Source organism: Ruditapes philippinarum, unplaced genomic scaffold, assembly GCF_026571515.1.
Source record: "Ruditapes philippinarum isolate M1 unplaced genomic scaffold, ASM2657151v2 ctg21719_1_1_1_1, whole genome shotgun sequence".
Lineage (NCBI taxonomy): Eukaryota > Metazoa > Mollusca > Bivalvia > Venerida > Veneridae > Ruditapes > Ruditapes philippinarum.
Genome location: NW_026855392.1, coordinates 624 through 13,457, shown reverse-complemented (window position 1 = coordinate 13,457; position 12,834 = coordinate 624). Strand labels below are relative to the sequence as shown.

Here is a 12,834-nt window from a genome sequence, read left to right as displayed (position 1 = left end):
ATCACAAATTCTTTAAAACTTTTAAACAATGAGGATAACAAGGAAGAAAAATACTAACCGACGACGTAGATGACATGTTGTTTTGATTTTTTTGCGGAAGTGTGCTCTTCAGTCTGACGTCATCATTTTCTGCGTGTAAGCGTAAATATACGGAGATTCTCCGGAAAGACTCGTAATATTGACGAAGCTATATTTGGGTTAAATTTTGTAAACAATGTTGTGGAATGTATGAATGATAATATATTAATTCGTGGCGTTGCAGAGCTGCTAATCTCGATGATTGTATACACAATCACTAGTTACACATGTCTGAATCGCATATTTTACTCTTTTAACGATGAAAAAAATGGTTTTGCTGAGAGCTAACGTGGCTAGAACTGTAAAAGCTAGAGCTTAGATATTTGGCATGAAACATCTTCTAGTGAGTGTCTACCAAGTTTGTTCAAATAAAAGCCCTGGGGTCAAAATTGGCCCCGCCCCAGGGGGTCATTGATTTTCCCTATAGCATGAAACATCTTCTTATGGGTGTCTACCAAGTCAAATTAAAGCCCTTGGGTAAAAATTGGCCCGGGGGGGGGGGGGCTATATACAGGTGAGCGACCTCAGGGCCATCATGGCCCTCTTGTTTATTGTTTAACTTTAAAGGAAATGACTAAGTTGTCCTATCAAAATATCCTAGTCATTACCTGAAATAATGAATTTAATCAATTCTTATTGATTTATTCACAATAAAAATTAGATAGCTTACATTTTTTTTTTGAAAGCTAGAATACTCCATACTGTAGCATACAGTTTTTACTTTCATCAAACACTGACAGTACGGTGCTTCTTTCTTATAGAGAATAACACAATGTTTACTTTTTCCATCCCCCTTGTTAAGTAAAATAATCCACAGAAACAAGCATGTGTTGTCAGGCTTCTATGTAAGCCCAGAATAAGGGTGTTTATAACTTACCATGCAGCAACACAGTTCAGGACTAGATACTTTTTTGGGGGTTTATTATATACTTGTAAATAAAATATTGAGAAATTTTGATGAAATAAAATATTATTTTCATTTTCCGTATTTTCACTGTAAAAGATTTATTTTTCACTGCATTGAAACATATTTTCTGTATTTTCACAGGTGTTTTGCTGGACTACTTTTTTCTTAATTCAGCCAATACACAAAATTTAAGGGAAAAGTTTTCAAATTGTAATATCAAAAAGGAAAATGTATATAATAAACAGAAAATTCAAGTTTTTTTTTCTATAAATACAGGATTTATTTTCATCTTTTGGTATGAAAATTATCTTATTTCACTCGTAGCTACCGCCCCTCATGAAATATTTATTTTCATACCACTCGATGAAAATAAATCCTGTATTTATAGAAAAAACTTGAATATCCTCTATTTATTTTCCTTTGATCTTTCATGATGAGTCCTGAATATTATTTATTCGTACATGTATAAAAAATAAAAAGTAAGTAATCATTTGGCAACTCGAATACCAAGTATAGTACATAGAAGTACCGTCGTATCATTTCGGTTTTTAGCAATCATGTAAACATTTACAAAAAATTGTAAACATGGGAGTCTTAGTGGGCATGTCAGAAGACTACTTAATGGGCTTAGATAACCTTCAATGGGGATGGCGACTATATCATTACTGATTTTGTATGTCATGGAGAGCCTACAGTGAATACGACAAAATCTAGCCCTCTAAAGATATATTATGTAAACTTTATCCCACCCAGTTTAGCCAACGATAAAATAAGAAAACACATACATGTTAGGTATAAAAGATCATAATTTCTAGTGTTGATCATATGATATAGATGTATATCATAGTTCATACGACATAGGTGCAGATCATATGTCTACATCTTTGCGAGAGGTTGAACATTATTGAGAGATAGATAGAGACAATGTAAAGATCATTATGATCTAGGTATAGATCAGGGTTTTCATTATTAACAGATTGGCCATATCATTGGTTGAAATGCTGTTAAAATCAGTTGTATTTTCAGCATGTAGATTAAGGTATCCACCTTGACCCTTGGCCAAATCAGTTGTTTTTGTTGGCACATCTGTTGCCTCAGATGTAGATGAAAACTCTGATGTAGATCATGCATAAGAATTATGTGTATTTTACATTATATTTTAAAGTTAATTTCTCAAGAAACAAATAACAGCAGTACACAAGAACAGTATTTTACATTGAAAAAAATTCCCAAAAGTTTATTTTGCAAATATATCAGTTGTCAATTTACCTGCAGATAATTAAAAGAAACAACAGTCATTTTACACATTAAGCTGATATCAAACAATGTATAACTATTTTAAGATATAAAAACATTAACATAATTACATAATAATTATATTCAGCAGGTTAAATAGTTAATATGACCAGGCTCTTGAAGATGATTAATTGTTATGATTTTCTTTTATGTTTTTATGAGATAATTAAAAATATTTAAAAAAAAAAAAAGAATAAGGATTGATAAATAATTTTATTTATTTATTTATTGATACAGACCGTAAAATACCACAATGCCACTATTAATGGCCATTTTTCAAAAGAACAAAATATTCTTGTGTTTTTCTTCTTTATTGTTGGACATGGGTACATGTACATTTAGTTTAGTCGGACTTCATAAGTTGTTAAAGCAGCTTATTCACTTTAATGACCAAATTTGAGTCAGTCCCATCAGTGGTCTTAATAAAGAGAATTTACTGTATTTCAGTTATATACCACTTCAAGGCGAAAGGGCAAACAATATTGCCATTGGTTGTTGGGGATACAGTGGTCATCAGAGAGGAATCAGATGGTAATATTTTCAAATATGTTGTTTTTTTTTATGTTTTCATTATTATTAAATGACTATTTCATGTTTTCACATTAAGGTAAGATTTGTAAATAGATGACATGATAATGGAATAAAATGAAGGATTGTGCTATAAGGTCATTATTTGTGTCTCAATTTTGGATATAGGTTGTGTTCCAATTTAGTTTCAGACCTAATTTTTCACCAATTTTTTCCTTCTTTCTTTTTTTTGCAAAAGAAATATAAAAATAACACCAAATAAAACCCAACCGTTTCTGAATGATAACTCTTTAACGAGGGGGTTGTTGAGTTTATTGTTATAAATATTGCTATTTTTTTTTTAATTTTCCTTTTTCTTTTTACAGATTGGTATTTTGGTTATGCAACAAAGAACAAGTCTGTTGTTGGAATTTTCCCAAAAAACTATATACACCTAAGGGAAGCTACAATTGTACAGTCAGGGTTTGTAGTTTGTTTTTTTTAATCCTGAGAAAGAGTATACTTCTTGTATTTGAATTTATATTTGTCATATGTCAGTGAGTTAATAACTTACCTGGTTCGCTTGTAAGGAGTTAAAATATTTAGAAATTGTCTTCTCTAAAATGTAAATTTTAGTGTTAAAGATCCTGTATGTTGTAGTTAAGATTGTTACCACACTTAAGTGAAATTTTATATATGTATATATATATATATATATATATATACTTATAAAACAATTTTCATCGAAGAATATGTAAAATATGTACTGCAAATATTTGTCCACATTATATGTAATCACTAAAATATATGCATTCATTTCTTATTGAAAAATTTGACTTAGATTTTATAGAAAATAAATTTCTAATGACCTCCCTTTATTAACATGAAAATGTAAATTCGGTAATATCTTTACAAATAATGCTTTTTGGAACTTACATTATTGATAAATCTTCATTTCAGTATTATATTTTTGATATAAAACCATAAAAAAATGAGTAACAGGATCTTTAATTCTTCCTTATTACTATAATTATAGTATGTGAAATATTCTATTCATAAAGCTGTACTATTCAGATGGTTGAATGAAAATGAGTCATAGGTGAGGGATGACATAGTGCTTTTATTATCAATTATGTTCCATAAATTTCAGATCAATAGAGACAATAATACCAAAGGAGCCTTCAATAGCACAAGAGATAACATCTGTTGTTAGAGAATGGTGTTTGTACTGGAAGAATCAATATGTGGTATGACTGACTTATAGTAACTAAACTTTCCCTTTGATGTGAGGATCTTCCTCTTAATTAACTTTACTGACAGCTAATTCCTCGCCTTTCCCACTATGGGTTGTGGCTTAAACTTTTACCAACTGACGGTGATGAATTTTACACATGAATCAGTCTATGCCATCCGATCATGTTCTGCACTGTTTGTTATTCTATCAGTACAGAGTTTGAAATTTTCTATAAAAACGGTAAAAGGTTTAGTTCAGATAAAAAGGTTGACAAATGTCTTAAAGATATTAAGGGTGGTAATGGTTAAAATTATGCTTTTTGATCTAGAATGAGTTCATAAGCTTGCTGATGAAATATGGTTCTATTTAGTTCTCATTTCTGGCAAAAAAATCTAACCAGAACTTTGCGTCACCAATAATTTTAAGTCTGGCTTACCTTTTAAAAAAAGATAATGACAATTATCAGACTTTTGTTTATTAGTTACTGAAAAACATCTATTTTTTGCAGGATAAATGATCATTTCAGAGACAGTTGTTGCTTTTTATGATATCAGGATAATGTTTTTACTTTTTGTTAGTTCTATAATTATGATGATAATGATTTCCTATTTATTTTTGTCAGAATAATTATCCAAATTTTAGCATATTTTAGCATTTTTCTGACTTACAATTATTATGATAAACATGACTGAGCCGCGTCACGCCAAAACCGACATACTATATATTGTGCGTTTGCGACCAGCATGGATCCAGACCAGCCTGCGCATCCGCACAGTCTGATCAGGATCCATGCTGTTTGCTATCAGTTTCTCTACTTTTTATAGGGTTTGTAAGCGAACAGCATGGATTCTGATCAGACTGCGCGGATGCGCAGGCTGGTCTGGATCCATGCTGATCGCAAATGCACAATGTTGGTTTTGTCATGACGCGGCTCATATATTTTCTGCAGGAGGATGATCCCAATTTTGACACAGTGCAAGATATGATTCATGATCTGCTTATCTGGAGAAAGGAAATAACTTCAAGAAAAATTACTGCTGAACAGTTGAAAGACCTTAAACAGAAAGTTTCTGCTAAAATTGACCTGGGCAATGCGTAAGTGAAATTAAGCATTCTTGCTTTAAACATCAATTTAAAAAAAAACCAACAAAATGATAAAATTATCTATAAGGAAGTTAACAATCCTGAAAGTATACTATTGTGTCCTTTTTAACCACTCTGAGTAAATAAAACTTGAAAATGAAGTGAAGATATTTTAACTTCATTAGATTTTGTGGTTAATGCCTTACATTATACAGTACTTTAATTGCCATTGTTAATATCATTAAATTGTCTCAGGTATATCATAGAAAATTCGATTTGTTATATTTTTTTGTCAAATGCTTTCTTTACATTGTTTTGGTCACAAAAATACTGGTGTAAGACATATTTTGGAGTGGTTATGTGATTTTTGTATCTAGGTTACAAACTACTTTCACTAACCACTGCAAGTTCAGTCCCTATAACAGAGGCATTAAATATAACATTTGGAATTAAAATAACGAACCTCTGCTTCTGTATACTAGATTGTAATTCTGTATAAATTGTGCTTCAGATTGTTGAATTTAGATTTGGTTGTACGTGATGAAGAGGGAAATATACTGAACCCTGAGAGTGCCAGCGTTGTTCGCATTTACAGAGAGGTATGTCTTTCTTGCCATTCTGTGGCTTGCCTAACTTGAAGAATTGACAGGATACCCTACTCATTCTGGCATTGACTTTTGCATAACACTGAGCTTAGGTTTTAAATAAAACTTCTTACCTCATTAAACACAAGTTAAGGTTTTGTGTGTAACTTTTTATCTCATTTACCTGAAGTTAAGGTTTTAAGTGCAACTTTTTATTTCATTTACCACAAGTTTAGATTTTATCTCATTTACCACAAGTTAAGGTTTTATCTCATTTACCACAAGTTTAGGTTTTATCTCATTTACCACAAGTTTAGGTTTTATCTCATTTACCACAAGTTTAGGTTTTAAGTGTAACTTTTTATCTCATCTAAAGGTTTTAATCATATACCACAAGTTAAGGTTTTAATCATATACCACAAGTTAAGGTTTTAATCATTTACCACAAGTTAGGGTTTAAAGTGTAACTTTTTATCTCATACATGTCATAAACAACAATTTAAGGTTTTAAATACAGTTAATAATTTTGCTATTTGTAAGTAATTATTATCAATTTTCTTGTTTGGTGCTATTTCCATGTGAAATTGTAACCAAACAACAAAGTCTGAATCTTGTGTTAATTTTAGCTCACCTGTCACAAAGTGACATGGTCAGCTTTTGTGATCGCTTTTTGGTCGGCCCCCTTCAGTAAACTTTTACTTTAAACGACATCTCCTCATAAACTGCTAAGTCATTTTTATCCAAACTTCACAGGACTGTTCCTTTGGTAGTAAACTTTAAAAATTGTTCAAAGAATTTAATTCCAAGCAGAACTCTGGTTGCCATGTCAACTGAAAGAAAAAACTTAAAATAATTTTTTTTTAGAAAACTGTAAGAGCTAGAGCTTAAGGTATTAGGCCCCTAATTAAAAATTTTAGCATATTTTTCAAATGGAAGTCTTTCTTATTTCAAAGCATTCAGGACATTATTTGTGTACTTTTAGGAAGTTTTGACCATGTAATTACAAAGAAATAAGAAAATTTCACTAAAAACTTGTATTAAGTCTGAGGGGGCAGAATGGACGACCACCAGCAAATGTTCAAAAAGTAAAAAAAATTTTTCAGTCAAAATGTTAAATATTTACTATTTTTAAGTTAGGCCAAAATAAAAAATATGTCTGGTTCAGGGAACCCAACCTACCCTATTTTTTTACCCCCGACCCTAAATTTTTTTTTTGATTTTCGCTACAAAATTTTTTGGGTACAAAAAGTTAAATAAGCTTCAATATTTTTGAATATGAAAAAAATAAAAATGTTGCTGTTTATTGTTCAAAATATTTGATATGAGATACTTAATAAACTTTTATGTACATGTATTGTTTTAGTCAACTTAATGTTTGGCCAGTCTCAAAAATTTATCATATACAATGTAAGTGTTATACCATGTCAAGTGTGAGATCCAAGGGGCAACATTTTGGAAGGTGAAGTAACATGTTTTAGGGCATTTGTTTGATAAAAGTGATTCATTTACGACAGCTGCTTCAAGCAAAAAGATGCTAAACTGTTTGCTAGTGTCATTGTTAACTTGCTGACAGTGACCATTTTAATATAATTCTTTACCAATACCATTTATATTGAGACTGCAGTGAAACACACTATGCTGGAAGTTACAAAAAGGTGTTTGCATTGATTGATTACAATCTCTGTTTAAGTATGTTATGCAAAGGCAACACATCTGAAAATGGAAAATAAGACGTTTCAAAAAAAAAAAAAAAAAAATGAAAATCCCTACCCTCCTAATTTTTGGGCTAATGTTTCCTGAACCAAACATATTTTTTTATTTGGCCTTAAGAAGACATCATACAATAAATTTATACAGTAAACAAAGATATATGATCAAGCATTTAAATCTAAACGATCTACGGAAATGACGTCATTTTCTTGGGGAATACTACCGCGTGACCGGGGATATCTGCTATTATTAGAATTCCGACTTTACTCGTAAACAAACGAAGTTCTTAATGATAAATGACGAGATATGGCAGTATTTGTCGAAGATTGCAGATTTCATAAGGTGTCTAATACCTTAACCCTTTCGCTGTCAGAGGGTTATTGTTTTATTTATCACCTATTTGCCAGAGGGTTTTCTAAGAAATTACTATTATATAATTATAATTATTTATTATTAGTATTATAATAATTATATATGTTTCCAAATCTGTTAGTATAATGATAATTATTGTCGATGGTATAATTTTCTTTATATTTTTTATTATTAGCTCACCTGTCACAAAGTGACAGGGTGAGCTTTTGTGATCGCTTTTCGTCCTGCGTCCGTCCGGCGTCCGTCCGTAAACTTTTACTTTAAATGACATCTCCTCATAAACCGCTAAGCCAATTTCATCCAAACTTCACAGGAATGTTCCTTTGGTGGTCACCTTTAAAAATTGTTCAAAGAATTTAATTCCATGCAGAACTCTGGTTGCCATGGCAACCGAAAGAAAAAACTTTAAATATCTTCTTTTAAAAAACCCAAAGAGCTAGAGCTTAGATATTTGGCATGAAACATCTTCAAGTGAGTGTCTACCAAGTTTGTTCAAATAAAAGCCCTGGGGTCAAAATTGGCCCCGCCCCAGGGGGTCATTGATTTTCCCTATATGCATATAGTAAAAACTTAAAAAATCTTCCTTTAAAGAACCCAAAGAGTTAGAGCTAAGATATTTAGCATGAAACATGTTCTCATGAGTGTCTACCAAGTTTGTTCAAATAAAAGCCCTGGGGTCAAAATTGGCCCCATCCAGGGGGTCATTGATTTTCCCTATATGCATATAGTAAAAACTTAAAAATCTTCTTTTAAAGAACCCAAAGAGCTAGAGCTAAGATATTTAGCATGAAACATTTTCTCAGCTAAGATATTTAGCATGAAACATCTTCTCATGAGTGTCTACCAAGTTTGTTCAAATAAAAGCCCTGGGGGCAAAATTGGCCCCGCCCCAGGGGGTCATTGATTTTCCCTATATGCATATAGTAAAAACTTAAAAAATCTTCTTTTAAAGAACCCAAAGAGCTAGAGCTAAGATATTTAGCATGAAACATCTTCTCATGAGTGTCTACCAAGTTTGTTCAAATAAAAGCCTTGGGGTCAAAATTGGCCCCGCCCCAGGGGGTCATTGATTTTCCCTATATGCATATAGTAAAAACTTAAAAAATCTTCTTTTAAAGAACTCAAAGAGCTAGAGCTAAGATATTTAGCATGAAACATGTTCTAATGGGTGTCAACCAAGTTTGTTCAAATAAAAGCCCTGGGGTCAATATTGGCCCCGCCCTGGGGGTCATTGATTTTCTTTATATGTGTATAGCAAAAACTTAAAAATTCTTCTTTGAAATAACCCAAATAGCTAGAGTTTAGATATTAAGCATGAAACATCTTCTAGTGAGTGTCTACAAAGTTTGTTCAAATAAAAGCCCTGGGGTCAAAACTGGCCCCGCCCCATGGGTATCATTGTTTTTAACTATATGTGTATAGTAAAAACTTAAAAAATCTTCTTTTAAAAAACCCAATGAGCTAGAGTTTAGATGTTAAGCATGAAACATCTTCTTATAGGTGTCTACCAAGTTTGTTCAAATAAAAGCCCTTGGGTTAAAATTGGCCCTGCTGGGGGGGGGGGTCATTGTTTTTCATTATATGTGTGTAGTAAAAACTTAACATCATGAAACATGTTCTAATGGATGTCTTCCAAGTTTGTTCAAATAAAAGCCCTGGGGTTTAAACTGGCCTTGCTCGGGGGGCCTATATACAGGTGAGCGACCTCAGGGCCATCATGGCCCTCTTGTTTTTATTATTATTATTATTAATTTATTATTATTATCATTATAATTATAGAAACGGCTATAGCTGTCCATATGGCAAATACGCCGAAAATAACAAGGACGGGCATAAGCCGTGACTATGGCAGTGCAAGGGTTAAATATTTGGCATGAAACATCATCTAGTCAGTGTCTACCAAGTTTGTTCAAATAAATGCCCTGGGGTCAAAATTGGGCCTGCTAGGGAGGTCATTGATTTTCCTTATTTGTATATAATAAAACTTAAAAAAATCAAATAAAAGCCCTGGGGTAAAAATTAGCCCCGCCCAAGGGGGTCATTGATTTTCCCTATACATTGTATATATATACATGTATATATAAATAGTAAAAACTTAAAAATTCTTCTTTGATAAAACCCAAATAGCTACAGTTTAGATATTAAGCACGAAACATCTTCTAGTAAGTGTCTACAAAGTTTGTTCAAATAAAAGCCCTGGGGTAAAAATTGGACCCGCCCCATGGGTATCATTGTTTTTAACTATATGTGTATAGTAAAAACTTAAAAAATCTTCTTTTAAAAAACCCAATGAGCTAGAGTTTAGATGTTAAGCATGAAACATCTTCTTATAGGTGTCTACCAAGTTTGTTCAAATAAAAGCCCTTGGGTTAAAATTGGCCCTGCTGGGGGGGGGTCATTGTTTTTCATTATATGTGTGTAGTAAAAACTTAACATCATGAAACATGTTCTAATGGATGTCTTCCAAGTTTGTTCAAATAAAAGCCCTGGGGTTTAAACTGGCCTTGCTCCGGGGGCCTATATACAGGTGAGCGACCTCAGGGCCATCATGGCCCTCTTGTTTTTATTATTATTATTATTAATTTATTATTATTATCATTATAATTATAGAAACGGCTATAGCTGTCCATATGGCAAATACGCCGAAAATAACAAGGACGGGCATAAGCCGTGACTATGGCAGTGCAAGGGTTAAATATTTGGCATGAAACATCATCTAGTCAGTGTCTACCAAGTTTGTTCAAATAAATGCCCTGGGGTCAAAATTGGGCCTGCTAGGGAGGTCATTGATTTTCCTTATTTGTATATAATAAAACTTAAAAAAATCAAATAAAAGCCCTGGGGTAAAAATTAGCCCCGCCCAAGGGGGTCATTGATTTTCCCTATACATTGTATATATATACATGTATATATAAATAGTAAAAACTTAAAAATTCTTCTTTTAAAAAACCAAAATAGCTAGAGCTTAGATATAATGCATGAAACATCTTCTAGTGGGTGTCTACCAAATTTGTTCACATAAAAGCCCTGGGGTGAAAAATTGGCCCCGCCCCAGGGGGCAATTGTTTTTCCCTTTATATATATGTAGTAAAAACTTAAAAAAATTCTTCTTTTAAAAACTCCAAAGAGCTAGAGCTAAGATATTTTGCATGAAACATCTTCTAATGGGTGTCTACCAAGTTTGTTCAAATAAGGGCCCTTGGGTTAAAATTGGCCCCGCCCCTGGGGTCATTGTTTTTCCCTATATGTATATAGTAAAAACTTAAAGAATCTTCTTATAAAACCCCAAAGAGCTAGAGCTAAGATATTTATCATGAAACATCTCCTGGGTGTCTACCAAGTTTGTTCAAATAAAAGCCCCTGGTTTAAAATTAACCTTGGCCCAGGGGCCTATGTACAGGTGAGCAATTTCAGGGCCATCATGGCCCTCTTGAATTGGACTTACTTTACATGTCACTTTAACTAAAAATAAGAAATGAAATTTGATCCCATTGCTGTATAATATTTCATGGTTTGAGTTCAAATGCATAAGCAAAACAAGTAAAAAGCATCTGAATGATTATACATGATACCATATATAACATGATCATGTAAGTAAGTTGATATCTTTTTGATATTCTGAAATGCTCAAAGAAAAGAAAGCCAGTGGAAGTTAGTTAAAAAAATATTCTGCAGGGAAGTAATTTACTTTATGTTACTTTGTTTTATAAATCTTGACTGATCTCACAGGATGTAACATTTTTCTTTATTTTTAACACTATGTATGTATTGTATGTATTTATACATTCAAGTTATTATTATTTATTGTTTTATAAGGAAATTATAAGATACATGTAAGAAATATGAATATGAAATAATACATCAATGAAAAGGTTAGTCAGTACTTGTTAAAGTGATTACAGCTGTATATCTGCTGCATTTATTTATTTATGAATTTTTAAAAGAATGCATCTAGAATACATGTATGCAAGAAATACATTGTCTGTTTTTCCTAAAGAGTGAATAGCATATGCACAGAGACATTGTTAAGTGGTTAAATCTCTATTTAAAAAAGCAGAATGATATTTGTTTCCGGAACATTTTATTATACATTTGCATACAGTATTCATGTGTGTTAAATGACAGAAACATTCTTAGATACAATTCTTTCGTTGATCTGTGTACAACATAATTTTACTGTTGATCAAGTTTATGATAGCCTTTAATTCTGATTATATGTGAACTGTTGATGGCTAAGGTATTATGATCAACTGAGTGAGTGGCTGAGACACATCTTTGATAGAGAAAAGAAATTTTTATTTTGCTATATTCATATTCATGCAAGTTGGTATTACTCCAATATTGATTAATTTTACAGTAAAATGAGCTGTGCCATGACAAAACCAACATAGTGCGTTTGCCACCAGCATGGGTCCAGACCAGCCTGCACATCCGTGCAGTGTGATCAGGATCCATGCTGTTCACTATCAGTTTCTCTACTTGTAATAGGGTTGGTAAGCGAACAGCATGGATCCTGATCAGACTGCGCGGATGCGCAGGCTGGTCTGGATCCATGCTGGTCGCAAACCCATTATGATGGTTTTGTCATGGCACGGCTCAAATGAATCCAGACAGTCATTTCAATTAACATTGTTTATAAATTTCAGCATGTAGATGTTGCTGATAGATTAAAACGCGAGATGGTAAGTGATTTGTTACTTTTTCTTGCTTTATCTCATCTATTATCAACTTTATTTTGCCATCATTTCAACTATAGGTCATTAATAGAGAGGGGTTTGTGGCTGAGTGGTTAAGGTCATTGACTTCTAAGCACATGCCTCTAGGTTTGAGCTGCGGCAGAGTTTTTGGATTCTTCATGCCAGAAAGCTTCCCAGCTAGCTAACCGAATGTCTGTGGTTCTACTTTAAACTTATGTGCCCATTTGTGTAGAGAGGGGCACATGAGGCTTTCCTCCTCCAGTAAAGCCGGAAAGTCAACATATGACCCATACTGTGTTGATAAGAGGTTAATTCCAACAACAAAAATTAAAAAAAAATTCATTACTAATCTCTGAAAGTTAGTGA

The 12,834-nt window shown here is 32.6% G+C and overlaps 1 protein-coding gene across 1 annotated transcript; it reads left to right on the top strand.

Moving 5' to 3' along the window:
• Positions 1-2,652: 2,652 nt before the first annotated feature.
• Positions 2,653-12,453, top strand: LOC132743155 (dedicator of cytokinesis protein 2-like; the record flags this gene model as incomplete). The annotated part of the gene is given in 6 exon segments (XM_060731682.1): positions 2,653-2,812; positions 3,175-3,271; positions 3,939-4,035; positions 4,972-5,117; positions 5,617-5,704; positions 12,418-12,453. Coding segments are annotated over 6 exon segments (609 nt in total), but the record flags the coding sequence as incomplete, so codon positions are not given.
• Between the last annotated feature and the right edge of the window lie 381 nt (positions 12,454-12,834).